The 20,311-nt window shown below is 47.6% G+C and overlaps 1 protein-coding gene across 1 annotated transcript in view; it reads right to left on the bottom strand.

The window, feature by feature from the left end:
- The window catches only part of ATXN10 (ataxin 10), a gene marked incomplete at both ends in the record, with an annotated part of 162,612 nt that overhangs the window by 79,062 nt on the left and 63,239 nt on the right, over window positions 1–20,311 (bottom strand). Inside the window, 2 exons of the mRNA XM_080704757.1 lie at window positions 15,584–15,753; window positions 16,345–16,453. Coding sequence (XP_080560883.1) covers window positions 15,584–15,753; window positions 16,345–16,453 — 279 coding nt within the window. The remainder of the gene's footprint in view (window positions 1–15,583; window positions 15,754–16,344; window positions 16,454–20,311) is intronic.

The raw sequence follows: 20,311 nt of genomic DNA on the forward strand, positions 1-20,311 counted from the left end.
TCTTGCTTTGTTTGGGGCTGAGGCGGAAGGTGTAGCTGAAAGTTGCCAGAGTTGAAATTCCAGCAGGCCGGGGACACGCCCTCTCCCCTCCCTGCTCCCCCAGGCCTGCCAGTCGGATTTTTCCTGTCAACACCCCCACACCCATGGCCCAGCTCACACTTCCCCGGCCCCAAGCTGTCCATCACAGCTGCAGGTGCAGAGCAGACACTCCCGGAGGGAGAGAGGGCCGAGGCGTGCTCTGTCCAGAAAACCCCGCCTCACCCCGGGCCTCCCCATGACGTGGGGCCTCTTCCTTGATTTCCAGGCGTGGTCAGTGGGGGAACTGATTCCCGTCCCTCCTTCTGTCCCCAACTCTGCGTTAGTGACTTAATCGAAGTTTCCTCCTGGATTTTTCCAGTGGGTAAATCCAACAATGTCACTCACACGAAGTAAACAGTGACGAATCATCCCAGAAATCAGTCTCACGTTAAAGCAATTATTCAAATGTCCAAGAGTAACTAGAGCCAAGTGCGGCTTGTGGAGGGATCTGTAACGTAATAACACAAATACTACAAACCGTTCAACCTGAAAGGACAACACCTCCACAGCGCGACAGAGAGCAGGCACAGTTTCCTGCAACCCTCAGCAGAGGGGACTAAGATGTGTATAGTCCTCCTCAGAAAACCTCCAATAAAAACTGAAAATAGCTGGGTAAGAGGGTACACGCCTACAATCCCGGTCACTACGGAGGCTAAAGCAGGAGAACCACAAGTTCAAGGCCAACCTCAGCAACTTTGCAAGACTGTTTCAAAATAAAAAATAATAAGGGCTGAGAGTGTAGCTGGGAAGTAGAGCACCCCTGGGTTCAACACCCTGTAACACACACCCACACACTCACGCACACACGCACAAACACACACCTAGAAAGTGTTTCTCCTCCTGGCTGTGGCTGTGTTTGCTTTTTTTTTTTTTTTTTTTTTTTTTGGTGGTACTGGGGTTCCTAGAAAGCCTTCTATCTCCGGGCTATACTCCCAAACCTATTTTTATACTTTTTATTTAGAAACAGGGTCTCTTAAAGCAGCGCTTCTGGCTTCGATCCTCCGGCCTCCACCTCCCAAGCGTGGGGGTTACAAGCGTGCGCCACCACACCTGGCTTGTGTTTGCATTTTTTTTTGGGGGGGGGGTACTGGGGATGGAATCCAGGGCCCTTCAGCCTACACTCCCAGACCTATTTTATGTTTTTATTTGGAAACAGGGTCTCTTAAGCCAGCGGAGGCTGGCTTCGAACCTACGCGATCCTTCTGTCTCAGCCTCCCAAGCGCGGGGATTACAAGCGTGTGCCACCACGCCCGGCTTGTGTTTGTATTTTAACACACATCTGAACTAAAAGAAATGAAAGCAGAGGAAAGGAACCTCTAGCAGGGTGCAGTCCTGAGGAGAGAGGGTCGTGGAGAAATGCGGCTGCACCTTTGCCCGTGTGGACGGACAGCTGTGCCGGAGGCTTGCCCAGCGCGGTGCGTGCACAGGAAGAAGGCTGGAGGAGATATGCCCTGAGGACCACCACTCCAACAAGGGCTCTGTCGTCCTGCGTCCCGGCAGCCTGTCTACCCACCATGCTTCCCTGGGAGGTGGCTCATGGGTCCCTCACATGCCGTGGGAGAGCTCGCGGGCCACTGTGCGCAAAGGTGCACAGACAGCCCACAGCGCCCCGGGCACGCCTCGCTGCAGGGACCGCATGTGACTGCCTCTCCAGCGCCTCAGCACCTGGCATTCCCAGGTGGAAGGATCTGGCAGCTCATGGGTCAGGAGGCCTGGCAGGGACTACAGCCTTCACACAGATGCTGCCAGCAAGCCTGCCACAGGACCACAGGGGGAGCACCGCCAGTGGCGGGTGGCAGCAGTGGGCTCCCGTGGGCTTCTCCTCAATTTGGGAAGAGTGGCAGAGTGGAAAGGGGCAGAGGAGTGGAAGGGGATAAACGAAAACATTACCATGGAAGGCCTCACTCAAGAACACACAGGAAGCACTCCTAAGATATTACTGATGTCATCAGCAATAATGATCTAATCCTTGTAACAAGTGCAGAAGGCAAGGAAAATACCTCTATTTCATAGATGAAGAGGGACTTGGGAGCTAAGCAATGTGTGAAGGGGCCTGGAACCTAAACAGAAACAGAAGCCCTGGAACCTAAACTCACCCCTCTCTCCAATTCCCAAGATTCCCGTGCAGTGGTGGGGCGGGCACACAGGGCACGCACGCAGGGCACACATGCCTGGGGCACCTCTGCGCTGCTCTGAGCTCCTCGGCCCACAGGACTCCCTTTGCGTGTACCCCCTATAAGACTCAGGGGACATGGATGTCCTGCCGCTGGTGGCATCCTGAGGCCAGAAATGAACAGTCAGGGTGGGAAATGTTAGAAAGAAATTTCCATGGCAGTATAAGACACAAATCTGTTTTTGTTTTTGCTCTGTGGTACTGGGAATTGAACCCAGGGGCATTCTACTTCCGAGATACACCCGCAGCCCTATTTTTGATTCTTAATTTTGAAACAGAGTCTCACTAAGCTGTGGAGGGCCTCACTACGTAGGTGAAGGGTTCACAAACTGCGATCCTCCTGTTTCAGCCTCCCAAGTACTGGGATCACAAGTGTGTGCCACCACGCCCAGCTTAGAAAAGACACATATTTGAAAGTGGCTCAGCTAGGCAAATTTTGCTTTGCAAAAAGGGATCCTGCCACCAGTAAAGGTAGGTGGGCAAGAACAATGTGGCAGAAGGCTGCTGGGTGCTTTATTTTCAGCACAGGGCTCCTGGGCTGCGCTCCTACTGGTGGGAGCGTGGCCTCACAATCTCTACTGCAGGCTGAAGGAGATGGGGGGGGGGCGCTCACAATTTCCAGGAAATGCCATCTTTACAAAAAAAAGACCAGTGTACACAGGTTACACGGCGGCAGTTCTACAAAATGGAGCCTAAGTCAAGCTATTCCTTTGATAGAAAAGATCTCATTATATTCTCCCAGAAACAAGAGAAAAGGTGCCTGGAGGCAGAGACCGCGGCACCTCGAGCTTGAGTTGTGTGGCCTGTGGCAGGGCAGGCACAAAAGGAAGACATGGGGCAGGATGGGACCACCATGCTGCCACTGCATGAAGGCTGCCCCAAAGGCTCTGCTCCACCCAGACATGTAAGAGGAGAGTGAGGGCCACGGCACAGACCAGATCCACACCCTTGGCACAGTGCTTGAACCTGTTAACCTACAAACAGGCCAAGAAGAATGTGTCCAGGAAGCAGAGGACACACACACACACACACACACACACACACACACACACACACACACGAACTAAACAGCCGGGCGTGGTGGCGCACGCTTATAATCCCAGCATTTGGGAGGCTGAGACAGGAGGATCGCGGTTCGTGAACAGCCTCAGCTACTTAGTGAGGCCCTCTGCAACTCAGTGAGACTCAGTTTCAAAATAAAGAATAAAAAATAGGGCTGGAGGCGTAGCTCGGAGGTCGAATGCCCCTGGGTCCATCCCCAGGCCCCCCCCAAAAAAAGAACTAAACAGGCCCAGAGGTAGAAGCTAAAGCAAGGTGTTTGGTGAGGTCAGGGCCACAGCCTGAGGGCAGTGCCCGTGGACAGAAGAATGTGCCCAGGGAGCAGAGGACACACACACACACACACACACACACACACACACCCGGGAGAAGCTGTACACCAAGGACTAGAAAAAAATCAAAATGTTCTCCAAGAGAGAGTTCATCTTAAATGACGGAAAAACACACACAGGGCGGCTCAGGGAAAGAACAGATGGACCTCAACCACAACCTGGAAGGACTTTCAGAAATGAGAGCTGTGCAGCGGGTCCTGGGGCGGGAACCGTGTGGCTGTGGGCAGAGTCCAGGCCTGGCCGGAGGCCTCAGCTGAGCGGCCAGTCCCCTCCCTGCAGGCCCGAGGCCGTCAGGAGGCCCCCTGCCTCAGTCCTTCTTGGGGACCCTCGGGCGGGAGCCCGCTGCTTTAGGAAGCCTTCCCAGCAGGCAGGGAGGTGTGGCTGCCGCTCGCCCCCTCTCTCAGGCTTTCACACACCTACTGAAATGCTCTGCTCTTACATGTCTCCTTGCACGTGAATTCCTAGAGGGCATCCCAGGTCTAGGACCCCGGCTGGCACGCAGCAGACGGCAAACACACAGTTGTGGTTCAACCAGTTCGGCTCAGATCTGAGAGCTCTTACCCGACGCCAGAGTGGCACTTGCTTTCTGTCTGGAGGAGAGAGCGCCTGCCTTTGCTCCAACTGTAACAGCAGGAATTTACGTTCACACTAAAGCCCAGAGCTCGAGACTAAATAGCTGTCTTGTTCCATTCAAATATGAGGGGTATGAAATTAATTCTACCAGAACACGATAGGCAATAAGCTGTTAAGGGGGGCAGATGAGGAATTCAAGTGCTGATGAAAAACGCTTTACAGGAATGTTACTTTGATCCTCTTAATTTTCAGTTGCTGCCAGGAGAAAAGAATTAATATGCTAAAGATCAAAACTAAGATGAGTGAGACAGCTCCATTCTACCTTTCTAGAAATGAAGAGAGCTGCTCTCCAACATCTGATATAAGAGCACGTTTTTCATTTAAGCAAGGAAATGAAGCCTGGGGAGCTATGAAGACATTTCACAGTGTCAAAAGTACTCCAGTTCTAATTAGATTGAGATTTGTAATAGAAACCTGAAACACCCGTGCACTAACAGCCAATACACTGGAGCAGAAGACCTACAATTGAGGGTAAGCGCAAACTCTATTCCTCCGAGGAAGAAAGACACACCGCAAGAATAACCTTTGGACTTCTGTCTGCCACTCTCTCCTACATGCATACAAGTGGGTGTGCACACATCAAAGTCCCCAGGCCACCCCAACCTGGCCATTAATTGTTAGCAATGTTCTTCAGATTCTACACTGATGTTTTACTTAGTAAAATTTTTCAATAAAAATAGTTCAGACTGCAACTGTCAAAGCCCCCTGGTCTTGGTCAAGGAAGGTTAAGGCACCGTACAGACTGTGAACGTGGAACAAAGGGATTATTTCAGTTCCGTGAACTGTCCTTCCTCTCACAGTAGAAAACAGGAATTCTAGACTCTTTCCGGCTCTTTCCCTTTGTAAATAGCATCTTATTGTTATGATCAAAGTAGTTCACGTTCACTGTAAAGATCACAAAAAGTATATGAAAAAGGGAAACAGACCTCCATCCTCTCAGCCAGGGATCCCTGTTGTTAACACTGTAACATATTTCTTTTGGGTCATTTTGCCTTGCACTATATCTTTGTGTACTGTAAGTACATATAAAATGTAGAGATAAAATACAAAAAGCAGGGCTTATTGGCACAGGGCTCCTTCCTACTGTGAATTCCACTGACCCCAACATCCTAAGGACTATCACAATACAGTATGTGCTCTTAGAAAAATAATTTAGTGGATGCACACCTTGTTACTGTAATTTATTAAAACATTTTCTACTGATAGAAAAGAAGATTGTTCCTAACAATATCAACAGTGCTGAAACAACGAAGTGCTTACCATGTCTTCCATATCTAACTGCTCCTCACAGTAACTCCATACCGTCAGCACATGACTCCGTATTTGGTTGAGTGCACTGCGTCACAGAGACTGAATAGCTCACTCCAGATCACTCAGTTACTGTTTACCAGCACCCAGGGCTAGCCGAGGTGGGCTGGCTCCAGAGCCGGAGTTCCTCATGTATTCGTAGTCAAAACTATAATGGCCTTCATTGTTTCGAATCCACGAAATACCCTGGCTTACTGTGAAACGAAGTCACCACCAATCTAGTTTTCCATGGTTCCATCTCAGAACATTCCAGTCACAGCTGGACATGGTGGCGCATGCTTATGATCCCAGTACTCGGGAGGCTGAGACAGGCTCACAGCCAGCCTCAGCTACTTAGTGAGGCTCTCCAAAACTTAGTGAAACTCTCTTTCAAAATAAAAAATAAATTGGAGCCTGGTGAAGTGGTGCATGCTTATAATCTCAGTATTTGGGAGGCTGAGACAGGAGGATCGCAGGTTTGCAGCCAGCCTCAGCTACTTAGTGAGGCCCTCCGCAACTTAGTGAGACTCTGTTTCAAAATAAAGAATAAAAAATAGGGCTGGACATATAGCTTGGAGGTTGAATGACCTTGGGTTCAATCCCTAGTACCACAGAAAGAAAGAAAGAAAGAAAGAAAGAAAGAAAGAAAGAAAGGAAAAAGAAAAGAAAGAGAGAAAGAAGGAAGAAAAAGAAATTGGGCTGGGGGTGTAGCTCAGAGATAAAATACCCAAGTTCAATTCCTAGTACCACAAAAAACAAACTAATATTTTATTCCTTAATCAATCCCAAATTATTTTGGTGTTTCTTACAGATGAGCTGAGCCTGTTCCCACTGGTTACCCAGTTACCCGCAGTCCACCCTCTAGACAAGCTCTCCCTTCCTCCCGGACAGTTGGGTTATCCTTGCCTCGTGGTAACTTTATTTTGTGTGTAGCCCTGGATGTTGAACCCAGAGGCATTCTACCTCTGAGCTACACTCCTCAGCCCTATTTTATTTTTGAACAGTGTCCCACTGTCACCTGGCTCACATGTTTGTTTTTTTTTTACAGCTTCTTGTGTTGGTTTCCAAAGTATATGCTCTGCTCTCTTTCTATGATCCCGTTTCACTTCTCCACGTTGTTAAAGATTACTTTACCTTTACAGTATATTTTGCCTTAAGAAAATAACACTGATAAGACAACTCCACAATTATTTCATTTTGTTGTCAAAATTCTGGTGTTTTTCCCCAGTGGCGTTTCAATTGGCTTCATAATAAAAGAATTAAAAACAAGAGATTCCTTTACAACGCACTCACTCTCACTCACAAGTTTGTACAGCGTTTTCTCCTCATCCTACTTGAATTGCTTTTGCTGTTAAACACAGACCTGTTTAAAGTCACAGTCTGAAACTGATCATGCAGCATAGCCAAGGAAACGGGCAGCCCGGGCATGGGCCTGGCTCCGGGCTCCGCGTGAGCAAGGCCGCCTTCTCTGGAGGGTGGCACAGGTAAGCCATGCTCCTTGAGGCTTCCGACTCTCAAGGCCACCAAGATAACAGCTCAGCAAGAACCAGAGACCCTAACACTGCGGCAATGTGCTCGTAACTAAGGAGCCCGCCTGACTCGCCCCAGAGGCGTGCTCACAGGACTCAGGACAAGTGTCAGAAGTCCCTTTCCCAGCATGTGGAGGCAGGAGAGCTGAGTGGGAAACGCTGGAGCTCTGGAGCCAGAACCTCCCTGTTATCACTTTGAGCGAGCAAGAGCAACTCAGCTACACCCTGTCTGAGTGTCAGCAGAACAGAGACAATCACCTACGGTCCACCAGTTTCATTACACTATGAGCCAGGTGCCTCGGCAGGTGTCTGCTGGACACCGCAACCCTTCAAGGAGCTCAGGCCTGAGAGCGAGAGAGGGGCCTCGAGGAGGCTGGCAGGAAACACAGGTCAAGGCCTGGAGCCCCGTTGGCACAGCAGTGACAGCAAGAGTCTGTGGTGCATTGTCACGCTGTGTGTGTGTGTCGCTAGTGTAACTCATTTTAAGTAACGCTATCCTTTTCCTGCAAAAGAACAACCTGATTACCCTTGTATCAACAAGACACAGAAAAGGGATTTTTGGAGTCAAATGGCAGAACATCTTCTATGTCTTTAAAAAAAAAAAAATTACAGCTGCAACAAAATAAACCACGACAGGCGTCCTGTTAGATAGGAATTTTAATTTCACTTACTGTAACAGGAACTGTAAGTTCAGGAAACTAATGGTGACAGCTTGATTTATGAATTTTGACACACTTCTTGAACTAGGATTACATTTCAGAGAAGTGGAATTCTAAGCAAGCCACATCTTGCCTATACGTTCAATCTTGAAATCAATAAGTTGAGATTCTGTGCAACTCTCTTCTGCCAGAGGAGAAACACACAGTGCAACTGAGACAAACGCAGACTGTGATCCACAAAGTCCTCAATATTCTCAGAATTGACCCAGGACAGACCTTGAAGCCTCCAGAGAAAAGCCCCTGCTCCTTACTGGAGAAGGACAGGAGAAGTTCCTCTCAGAACACATTTGCCATCAAACCAACAAGAAACAGCTTTCTCTGGTCCTGAAGAACGTTTTATTTGCTTTTACTGTACTTTCTACAAACAGTCCCATCCATTAGTAAATACTAGCCCGGCGTGCGGGTGCACGCCTGTACCCCCAGTGCTCCGGAGGCTGAGACAGGAGGATCGCAGGTTCTGGGACAACTTCAGCAAACACAGCAAGGCTAACAGCGGTCCAGCAGACAGCGTTTCCAAACAGAAAGCAGGAAGGGCTGGAGGTGGCCAGAGGACGAATGCCCCAGGGTTCAACCCCAGTGTGGAAGGGAGGGCAGGAAAGAGAAAGCAAGGTACTTAAACTTTAGTAAGTAGCCATGAAATATTAGGTACTGACTTCTATGTAAATATATACAACCGGCAGACGCGGAGAAAGAACTAGACCCATTCATTCAACTACTAGGAGGGGAGGGGAGACAGGGAGTCAGCAGAGATTCCAGGCAGCCTAGCAGACATCGCAGAGGCCTGATCACATGTGGCCCTTGCAACCAATTAGGAAGGCAAACCACCCTCATTTTATACATAACGAGGCTGGCATGGTCCAGATCTTCACAGCTAACAGATGGTCGACTAAGACGCAAGTCTGATTTACTTAGCTCTCCAGTCCTGCCTGGATTATCGACTCCACAAACATCACACATACTTGTGAGCCCAAACGTCCCAGGCCCAGCAACCACGGCATAGCCAGCTGCCCAGACACACACACCTGCCTGGCTCCAAGGGGCCCCGCACACAGTTAGTTGGTAAGAAGCCTCCTGTGAGGATGGCCAAGCGTGCTCTGGGTAGGAGGGCGATTTAAGTCACTGCCATCCAGAAGCCAGGAAGAAGTGGTGGTGGTGTCTCAACTAGGAGGGGACCGAGCTGCTGAAGAAAACCCGACAGCTAAAGCCAGCTTTGCTGGTGCTCACTGTATGCACTTGCCACAGAAAGACCAGAGAAATAAGAAGCCACGGCACACATACTAAGATGTATTTCTAAATTAACAACCCATACTGTTTACAGACAGAAAGATTGTAGGTAGAGGATAAGGTGGAGGAGCGGAGAGACGAAGAGACAGAAAGCCTCTCTGCACTGACCTGAGCAGCCTTTTAGGAAAGGCAGCTGTGACCTTGAGCTCTAAAGGCCGCACTAGGGTTGCTCCAGTGGAGACCGAAGGCTGCGAGGTCCCCACGGTGCTAGGACAGGCTGAGGGCACTGGCGCTGGCCACGGAGGGCCCAAGGGCCAGGCCACCCGCCTGCTGCCCAGCGCCCAGGGAGAACAGCAGCGCCTGCTCATCAAGCACCTGCTTCTTTGCACCACAATCTTGTAACCAATGTTTGGTCGGCACTGTGTACCAAACAGCACTGACAGCAACAAAGCAAAGCAGAGAGCCAGCGACGTCTCCACAGCGTCACGATTCCACAGGCAGAAGTGGGACAGGAGCACGTGCCTGACAGGCGGGGTCGGCGGAGCTGACGGCTGGCCGCTCTCGGTCCTCGGGCTGCATGACAAGGCTGAAAGGCGCTACCCTTTCTAAAGGATGGTCTCCGTATGAGTGTGTAACACTTGCAAACTTAACTTAAAGCTTTATTTACGATGAATGAAAAATATATCCAGCTCTATAAAGTCTAGACCTCAGGTTTAAGACTTTTAAATTATTTGTAAATATTAACACTATATGGATGTTCTTACAATCTGTAAAATGCAGCGAACTCAGACAAGTCAAATAAAAACATGGCACATACACAAAGTTCAAATATATTAACACATATCCTAAATGTAAAAGACTATAAAATGTAAAAATTAACTGCACAATCTAGAATTAGAGAACATTAATTTTCACTTAAAAATGTATTCTATTTTCACTAGGCAACACAAATATAGTCAGGAATTTGGTGTGGGGGCACGGGGTTACTGGGGATGGAACCCAGGGGCAGTCCACCTCTGAGCTATATCCTCAGCCCTATTTTATTCTTTATTTTGAAACAGGGTCTCGCTAAGTTGTGAAGGGCCTAAGTAGCTGAGGCTGGCCATGAACTACGACCCTCCTGTCTCAGCCTCCCATGCACTGGGATTACAAATGTTTACCACCACACTCAGCTAGGAAATGTAATAGTAGAATTAAGATGCCTTGAACAAGAGGACAGTGTTCGACTTGTTTTGTATCTTCAGAACCCAAAACTATGTTGACGTCTAGTGGACATTCAACCAATATTATAAAAATAAACTACCATTCAAGAGCAGCCTGCTGAATGCCTCGTATGTGCCACCTATAATTTAGACTCGGGTAATACAATGAGCAAAACAATGCAAAAGTCATTACCAAGCCTTCGACGCGTGCGCTGACGCCCACCTTCCACAGGACGACCGTGACCTGAGGGATGAACAGGCTTTCCTATGCTCATGGGCTGGACTTTTCTACACAGCATCCACTTGTTTTTTAAGTGAAGCGATGCACTAAATGACCGCTTTGTAAGCGCACATATGTGAACAGGAGCCACCAAGCGTGTGTGAAGGCTGGCACCTGTGCCGGGAGGAGGAGGGGCGGACATGCTGCGGAGAAATGCGGGCGGAATGGGCGCCACTACCAAGAGACGGAAGCTACCTTCGTCAACGCCACGCCCGAGGGCCAAAATAGGGCGGTAAATTACATCATCTGCTTGCGTTTCAGAAGATGCATTCAGTGGATGAAATGGAAATGTTGGCTTTTCTTCTGATACACCATTTCCTTGAAGAAGTTATGACAACAGTGACGGGGAAGGAAAGGAGCGAACCACGCGAGCCTGCTCTAACAAAGAGCCCCGAATGCGTTCCTCGTGTCTATAGCATCCCTACGACGCGCTTCCTGTGACAGGGCCCAGCGTGGCTCCCTCCAGGGCTGCAAGGGCTTAGGCAAGCAGTGAGCACTGCAGCGGGAGCAGAGAAACATCCAAGAAAACACAGGCCAAGGAGACGAGACGGCGGCGCAGCATACAGGCCACGTCTCGTAAAGGACGCCTGGTGATTCCTTCTAAAGACCAGGAAACACCACCGCCCTCACGTGTGCAGAGGGCACACAGGGTACAATACACCTCTGAGTAAATCTCCAGTCTGAGGCCAAACACCCTGACTCTTAATCACACCCAAAAGTGCAAACCTCGAAGAAAAATGGCCTTACATCCTCTTCCCGCTGTGCTGCCAGCAGTCCGGCCCGGCCTTGCTTAGAGGGCTGCGGCTGGCCGGCACAGAGGCATCCTCAGGTCTCCCCTCCGACCGCCCTCCCCTCCCCAAAAAGGTGTCCTGGTGCTGGTGCATAGTCCCCCATGAATGTGGCCGCCATCGGCACACTGTCAGCACAGCACAGCACTCACTCGGGAGACACTAGTTGAATCGAATCAGTTTTTCTGAGACGTCATTTCTTCAATTAGAAAATGATGGCAAAATCTTTTCAGACTTTTTCACAGCAGTCTATAGGCTCCAGTGGCCTTAGCAGGTGAAACGGACTCTGAAACATGAAGAGGGCCACCCAGCCGCAGGCGCCGCGCCCACCGCAGTGAGGCCGCACAGGCAGGGGCACCACAGGCTGAAAGGCTTCTGCTCACACTCCAGGAACCTGTCAAGGTGCAGAGATTCCAGGGAAGTTTGTGTCGTGCGGACTCAGGATCCTGGGTCAAGAGGAAGGTCCACAAATATTCCCAGACTAGAACCTTTCAGGAGGAGAAAGCCTCATCCATCAAAAGATCTGCCAACTGGGAACCTTCACATCTGACACAGGGATGAATCTAAGACAGAGATGAGGACCATGGACCTGAACCCAGAGGTGCCTGGGGGGCCTGGCTAGCAGCAAGTCTATTTTAACTTTTACCCTAAGCTCCTGAAAACTCTCAAACGAGAGGTGCCAGGATACAGGAGAGCTCAGGCCTGGAACTCACAGGCAAACAATCCGAATTCTCCTCTGGGCTCTACACCTCACCAGTCAGGCAGCCTCTCCCTATAGGTGGCTGGCAGAACCTGCTTTGCAAGGCTGATAGAAAGACTAAAGTAGCCAGGCGTGGTGGCGCACGCTTGTCATCCCCGCGCTCGGGAGGCGGAGACAGGAGGATCGCGCAGGTTCGAAGCCAGCCGCGCGCGCTGTCTTAGGAGACCCTGTTTCCAAATAAAAATGTAAAAATAGGTCTGGGAGTGTAGCCCGGAGGTAGAAGGGCTTCCAGGAACCCCAGTACCACCAAAAAAAAAAAAAAAAAAAGACTAAAGTTGAAAAAGCCTGCAACTCACCAGAAACAAAGCGGGGACAGAGAAGACACTGAGCCAAGAAGTCATCGTGAGTTTGGGGTTTTCTCCCCTCTGGGCGAAGAATGAACCCAAATGAGGCAAGATGATGTAGCACCCCCACACTCGAAGGAAACTCAGTCTTGGTGTAGACACACAGCCAGGTTCCCTGTAGGCCCCCACTGGGGAAAAGCGGGATTACCCACCAGACAACACAGGGTGAATTCGTGGTCCAGTAATAAAGACCTGCTACACAAGCATCCATTCTCAAGACTATAACTCGAGTCCGTGTTCCCTTAAGGCAACAAGAGTGAGCAAGGCGAGTATTGATCGTACCCCACTGGATCAGTGCCGTCTCCGAGTCTTTGGAAGGAAGAAATCACCCAGAGGCAGTGCTTTCAGGTTCAGGCCTTTTTTTGGAACAGGAAAAAAAACTGGGAAAAGCCAAGTCTTTCTCATACTCGAAGAATAAAGCCCTTCCTCCCTTCTAGAGTGTTTGCTGAGAAATCAGCAGTGCCATTACCAACTGCACAAGCAAGAGAACACATCACCGATTCGCTGTGCGCCAGTGACCTCTCCACAGCAGCACTCGGGAGACTCTGTGTTTACTCATGGAGCAACCTGGTCCTGACCGCAGCGAGTTATTTCGTAAGTCTTTTCAGGGTTACTACATTTTGTTCCTATAAAAGGCCAATCCAAATTGGCCAAAAAAAGAATAAACACAAGAAAAACTCCTTCTGTTGTGTTCCTCAAGAAAGGCAACTTTGGTCATTACAAAAGCAGAATGTTTTAGTCGATACCAACATTCTTTTATAAAAATCAATTCAGACCCAGGCGTGGGGGCGCACGCTTGTAACGCCAGCACTTGAGAGGCTGAGACCGGAGGATCGCAGTTCTCGGACAGCCTCAGCTACTTAGTGAGGCCCTTTGCAACTCAGTGAGACCCTGTTTCAAAATAAAGAATAAAAAATAGGGCTGGGGGTGTAGCTCGGAGGTAAAATGCCCGAGTTCAACCCCCAGTACTGCCAAAATAAATAAAATAAAATGTTTATTTCCCTTTTTCAGACTGGTTGACTTCATGTACTTGAAGCATACCTTCAAGTGGACTGACTCTTTCCTCTGACATCTCTGTTGTGCAGTTTAGGCACACTTTGTTTTTTGCTTCAGATACTCTATTTCTCAGTTTTAAACTTCCATCTGTTTTTTTTTTATATAGTTTTAAAGTTTCTACATCTCACCAAGATATCCTACTTTTCATTCATACGATGCAGATTTTGCTTTACATCCTTGGGCACAGCTACAGGTGCTGCTTTCAATCCCTGTCAACATCTGTGTCATCGAACGTCAGCCTCCGCTGACTACCTGCTCCCTTGAGAGTGGGACACATCCTCTGTATGTCAAGTCTCTGGGCTCTGTCCTGGACACGAGGATGCTATGCTGCAAATCTCTGATCTGCTACACTCCTCTACAGAGTGCTGCGTTCTTGTTTTGGTGGGCAACTATCTTAGCTGGACTTAGGAGCTGTGAACTCTGGAGTGGCAGCTCAAATCCTGGTGTAGGTATTTTGTCCTTGGCTCGGCTGACTGGAGCCCAGCCCACGTGTGGAGCAAGAATGGGCCAGGGCTCAGGAAGCTGCTGCGCAGAATCGGCCTGGCTTCCTCCTTCCCGTTGCTCTCCCCTCACCCCCAAGGGCGGTGTTTCCCACTCGCTCTGCTTTGACTCTTCAAGCAAAAAAAGACTGTAGGCTTCCTGTGCAAGTTTTAACTGCCCTACACACCACATACGATGACATTCCATTCGAGTTCACTCCAGAATTTGCCTTTCTGTATCAACTCTAAGCACCTTCACAAAGCTGTCAACTATCGAGTCCAATAGTTAGCTTCCCAAGGCTATCAACAGAAGCAGAAGACACATAACTCTCCCTCCCCCAAATTTTCACTTTTTCTCACAATGCTTGGGTCATGAATTCAGAAACAGCTTTGTCTGATCGATGTGGCAGCAGCTGAGCACATAAGGGACCAAGGCGGGGTCTGCGTCCAAGAGGGCTCCCTGCACACGTGTCCATGCCTCGGTACTCCATGGCTAGAGGGCAGCCCTGCACACGTGTCCATGCCTTGGTACTCCGTGTCCATGCCTCGGTACTCCGTGGCTAGAGGGCTCCCTGCACACGTGTCCATGCCTCGGTACTCCGTGGCCTACTCTTTCTCTTCACTGCATCTCAGTTCTAGGGTTTCTCCACGTGGACTCACGAAACCACAGCAAGGTAATCTCAAGGAATCAGCATTTCCTTACACGGCGATTGGCTTTTAAGGAGATCAAAATAAAATCTGCCAAACTAATTAAGAGCTATGCTAAAAATGATAGAGGATCACGCCCACCATAGTTTATTGTTCAAATAAATGACAGGCTGGACAGATTCAAGAGGTTGCCAACCCTTGGTGGGCGAGTGGCAGTCACATTGCAAAAATATAGTAAAATAACATGGTATTTTTTCAGAAGTCTCAGAAAATATATCACAGATTTAATGAAGGAAAACGAATGCCACCTACGTAATTCCAGACACAAAAACACCAGCTTGATGCGAAGCACCCAGCCCAGTGTTCTTGCAACCCTTTTACCTCTCACAGCATCAATATAGTTAGCTCGAGACGGTTCCGCACAGGTATTTCTATGAGCTTACTGAGTTTCCAAAGACTTAAGACTTAAATATAGGAGTACTCAAAACACCTAGAAAGGTTTATAATGCTATCACTTATAAAGGCAGAATAGAGATGTAAGTTACAATATGAGTTTGTTTTGTTTTGTTCTCATAATAATGGTCTATAATAACCAGCATTTCTTAAATGTCTCCTATGCACTAAAAATCCTGTTTTAAATACCTGTTTCTATGTGCATTCTCTACATGGTATTAGAGTATTTAGACACACACTGACAATTTACAACCAAGAAGAGAGATTCCAACACACTTAGGAAAAAGAAAACACAAAACTCCAACACATGCAAACCCCAGTGCCCACAAATACATCATATTATGTTTATCCTGGGAAAGAAAAAGATTCATTATTTCAATAACTTTACATTTTTATAACACACACACACACACACACACACACACACACACACACACACACACTACTTTTTAAGCATCTCACGTTTTCACTCCAAAAAAGCAAATGTGTTCTGAATTCCGAAGCCATATATGTATGATACATACTAAAAACAATCTTACCTTGTCTTGGTTGTCCTTATTCTTATAACACAGATTTCCGATCAGGCGAATGAGATGAGACTTGAAGCCCTCGGCCATATTTGACATGTCTCCTTCTGCTCTTAGGCACCCAGAAGTGCTGAAGATGTTTGTAGTGTCTTTTCCAGCTACATGAATCAGTCGTAAAAGATCTATAAGAAAGTGTAAACTGCATCATTCACAAGAAAATAACTTTTAGCATTTGGTACTAGCCTTCTATAAGCAAATTTATTTTAATGGAGTAAGCTATAGCATTATTATTTTTTTTAATTCGGGGAGGGAAGGCGCCAGGAGCAAGGTTACCAAGCACGGTGTGCATGTAGCCAACACCACTGTGAACCACATTACGACCTGACGCTATAGGGCACCAATAGATGTAGAAAAACAAGTAAATACAAGTCACTTGTGGAAACCTCCGTGCCTCCCTCTCTTACAAAAAGCCTCTCGCGTCAGCAGAGCTGTGGCCCCTCCTGGAGGTGTCCACCGCAGGCGTCCCGTACAGCTCGCTGCCCTCGCCGTGCCGAGCAGCGCTCGTGAGTGCAGAGCGGGGAAGCGGCAGGACTGTATGTAATGTGGCCTCCAAAGGCCAAGCCGTGACCAAACCGTGACTCAAGAAAGACACTCAGAAACTCCTCAGCATGTGCCGGAACACTGGAGATTAAATTGGGGTTTGGATTTATATCATAGCATGACAAGTCAAAAGACCTCTTCGCTACAAACACCACGTGTGATATTCCACTCACCAATCACTCGTTCCAGCAAGCCAGGAAAAACCTGCAGATAGCCAAGCAACTCAGTATTGGCCGTCATTTCACAGAGGACATCCAGAAGCCTGACTGTGGCCAGTGCCTCCTGAAAGACAAGGAAACCCAACTGTTCAGTACACTAAAATCTAAGCGATTTGACAGTTATGATTACCAACATACTACAATAAGCATTAAAGTCAGTGCTTGTAACACATCGGAAGAGAAAAACAAAACTATGCAAAACAAAGTATTAAATATGCACTCAATCATTTTCACTAACAGCAGACATCTGCCATCAAGAATGCAAGATTATGTGTCATTATGTGTCTTCTTGGAGCAGAGAGTCAGAAAAGTTCTTATTCAAGCGAAAATACCTTCCAACAGCGGGATAAATGTTCAAAATTACTAGCTATGAGTACATAACATTTATGCAAATACTTTCTTTTTAAAGCATTCCCAGTATGCAAGTTCTACTTAAAAGATGCAGATATCCCAAGAAATACACTAATTTCTCATCCACAGGAATCCTGTAAAGTGCTGTGGTTGAAAAAATCTGGCTTTAAGAACTTGCATTATTTCTGGGTAAATATAAACCTATATGCAGTATCTTGGTGGGTTGGAAAAGATAATATTATTTGAAAATGTTACTCCACATAGCTACTAAATAATTTACATCAAATAGACCGTGTGACCAAGAAACTACCAAATACCATCAGGGAATCTATATTAAATTTAAAGGTGCAATTTTTGCAGAGATTTCAAACCTCACCATTAAAGTACACATTATTTGGCACAATGTGGTAGACACTATATATTCAGAACATAATGATAACATTTTCAAAAGAAAAAGGAATGTTCTTTTGTTAATACTCAATGTGTATTTACTATTCTCTAAGGAGATTTAAAGGTGATATTTTAATACAACATTCTCCAATGTCAAAAGAGATAGCAAGAAATAACGCATTTTTAATGCCTCAGACCTTTAGTTTGATTTCATAGTGTTCAGTTGCTAATTAAGAAGTTAGGGAGGAAATCTAGATTAGAAGTCTGACACTAGTACGAGGATCTTCCACAAACCCACTGATTCCTCAGGGCTCAGCCTTCTCTTCAGTCAGGTGGTGGCTGCCCAAGCTGCCCTCTCCAGACACCGTTTCTCCTGAGGAAAAGGCTGCGGCCCCCAGGTGTGTGGCAGAGCGCATACAAGGCGGCCCCGAGTGCCGCCATTCCACCAGCAAGGAAGCCGCCTGACCACCAGGGTCGAGTCAGCAGGAAGCAGAAACAACTGGAACAGGCTTGGGGGGGGGGGGGCTGGCACGTTAGAACAGCAGGGAGCGCCAAAAGAATGAAAAGTGAATCAAGTGGTTTAAAAGCTATAACTTCATGATGATAATTAAACAAAACAACTCCCTGGTCACCTTTGGGTGAGGCCACAAAACAAACTTACTACTTCGAAGATTGGCAATCAAGGGAGTTTGGGGAAACCAAGCATTTATCTTGCCTCTGTACAAATAAACTAAGAGTTAATTAGGGAAAGCTTCTCTTTATAAAATATTCCTGCTAATAAGTGATGAATGACGATTACAGTCAAAATACTACCACTTTCAACTCCTAAAGAATCAAAGGATCTAGTAATCACAGGAAACCACCGATACCACAAGAGAGAGACAACCGTGCATTACGTGCTCTCAATGAAATGTATACCACCAACAATGAAAGGGCTGCAGAACAGCAACACACATGCATGCACACACACACGCGCGCACACACACGCACACACACGCGCACGCGCACACGCACACGCACACACACACACAAATTCAAGTATATTCTTCACAGCAAACACAAAGGAAAGAAAATGTTAAACACCGTCACAGATACATTCATCATAATCAGAACTGTAGAAAACTACGGGAAAGCCAACAATTTCTTCAACAATAACTAGCAAAGGGGGGAAAAAGGAAAAAAAGAAAAATGGGCAATCTAAATATTTAAAAAGAGTGGAGATAAATCAATTGCAAAGCATGGCCCTTATTTGTATCCTAATTCAGTGAAATAAAATTGAAAACATGTATTACATAATGGAGAAAATCTGCATAATGTTGACCTAGTATTAAGTTTATCGCTGTTAAATGACCCTTATCTTCGAGGCTGGCTAATGAAACATGTTAGGGCTTCAGGCCAAGGCAACTGACCAGGACGAGCAACTTTCTAGGATCACACCCTGTCGACTGAAGCAAGATCCAAACCCTGTCACTCTTATACTGACGCTTTTATTTATTTTTATTTTTTATTTTATTTTTTGCAGTACTATGGATGGAACCCAGGGGCATTCTGCCTCCAAGCTACCTCCCCTGCCCTATTTTTAATTCTTCATTTTGTTTTTTTGTTTTTTGTTTTTTTTTTTTTGGTGGTACTGGGGTTCCTGGAAGCCCTTCTACCTCTGGGCTACACTCCCAGACCTATTTTTACATTTTCATTTTTGGAAACAGGGTCTCCTAAGCCAGCGCACGCGGCTGGCTTCGAACCTGTGCGATCCTCCTGTCTCCACCTCCCAAGCGCGGGGATTACAAGCGTGCACCACCACGCCCGGCTAATTCTTCATTTTGAAACAGGGTCTCCCTGAGTTGCAGAGAGACCTAAGTAGTACTACTAAGTACTACTAAGTAGTAGCTGAGGCTGTCCACGAACCGCGATCCTCCTGTCTCAGCCTCCCTAATGCAGGGTTACAAGCGTGAGCCACCACACCTGGCATATCAACGCTTTTATAAAATCTCAGGTAGTCAAAAGATATAACTAAAGCTGGTCTTGGTGCTGCAGGCTTGCAATCCCAGCATTCGGGAGGCTGAGACAGGTCTGGATCGCAGTTTGCGAACTGCCCCAGCTACTTAGTGAGGCCCTTTGCAACTCAGGGAGACCCTGTTTCAAAAAGAAGAAAAAAATAGGGCTGGGGGTGTAGGTCGGAGGTAGAATGCCCCTGGGTTCCAACCTCAATATTACAAAAAAAAAAAAAGATAACTAATTTATCTAAATCCATGGCATACCTACTTGAAAGCAAATTCTAGATTAATCAGAAGTGTGGACTAGGTTCTGAAAAACCAGCTTCTTCAAAGAACACCACCTGAAATTTTCTATTTCATTAACATATAATTCCTCCCACCCCAGAGAGATAATTATTTGAAGGAAAATTTGAAGGAAAAATATAAATTTTCCTAAATATAAAAAATTACGCGAGGTAAGGACTTGCTACAATACTGCCATCACTTTACACACAGCCTGTGGACATAGGTTGGGCCCTGTGACTTACCAGGAGTTGAGTCTCACTTACTGCCTTTCCTGTCTTCTAGAGGTTTTTTTTTGTTTTGTTTTTGTTTTTGTTTTTGTTTTTTTGTGATACTAGGGGAGGAACCCAGGGAATTTTGAAAACTTTCTTTGAGGCACAGCTCGCTGCTCCTCCTGCTGGAAACAAAGGCAACACTATCTCCAGAAAAGACAGGCAAGCCTGGGATGAGATGCCCTCCTCAAACGCCACATCTGCAGGAAGCCAGCTCCTGTGACAGCAGAGAAAGCAGGAGCAAAGCAGCCAAGAGCGAGGGCAGGCGCCGGGGAGGCGTCTCCAGACAGGAGTGGGCGAGGGCTTCCGCCCGCCGCCTGCCACCCCTCAGGACGCCCAGCCCCTCGCCTAACCCAGCTGCTGCCAACAGGGATTCCAGCATCGATCACCTTCGATCTTATTGAGGTGTGACTTAGAGGCACTAAAGCAACTCTACTAAAAGTGCACAGTGCGGCTGGTTGGGATATACAGCTGCGTGGACCGTGTCTACTGCCCAGAGGGCTCCCGTGCCCCCGTACGCAGTCCCAGTCACATGCAGGCCCCACTTCCTGTTGTTTTCTGAAGCAGGGGCTGACCCGGAGGCAGAAGATGACCCTGCGCTGGTCTTTAGTCTGTCTCACCGCGCTCACCTGG

This window comes from Muscardinus avellanarius, assembly GCF_963383645.1.
Source record: "Muscardinus avellanarius genome assembly, chromosome: 11".
Lineage (NCBI taxonomy): Eukaryota > Metazoa > Chordata > Mammalia > Rodentia > Gliridae > Muscardinus > Muscardinus avellanarius.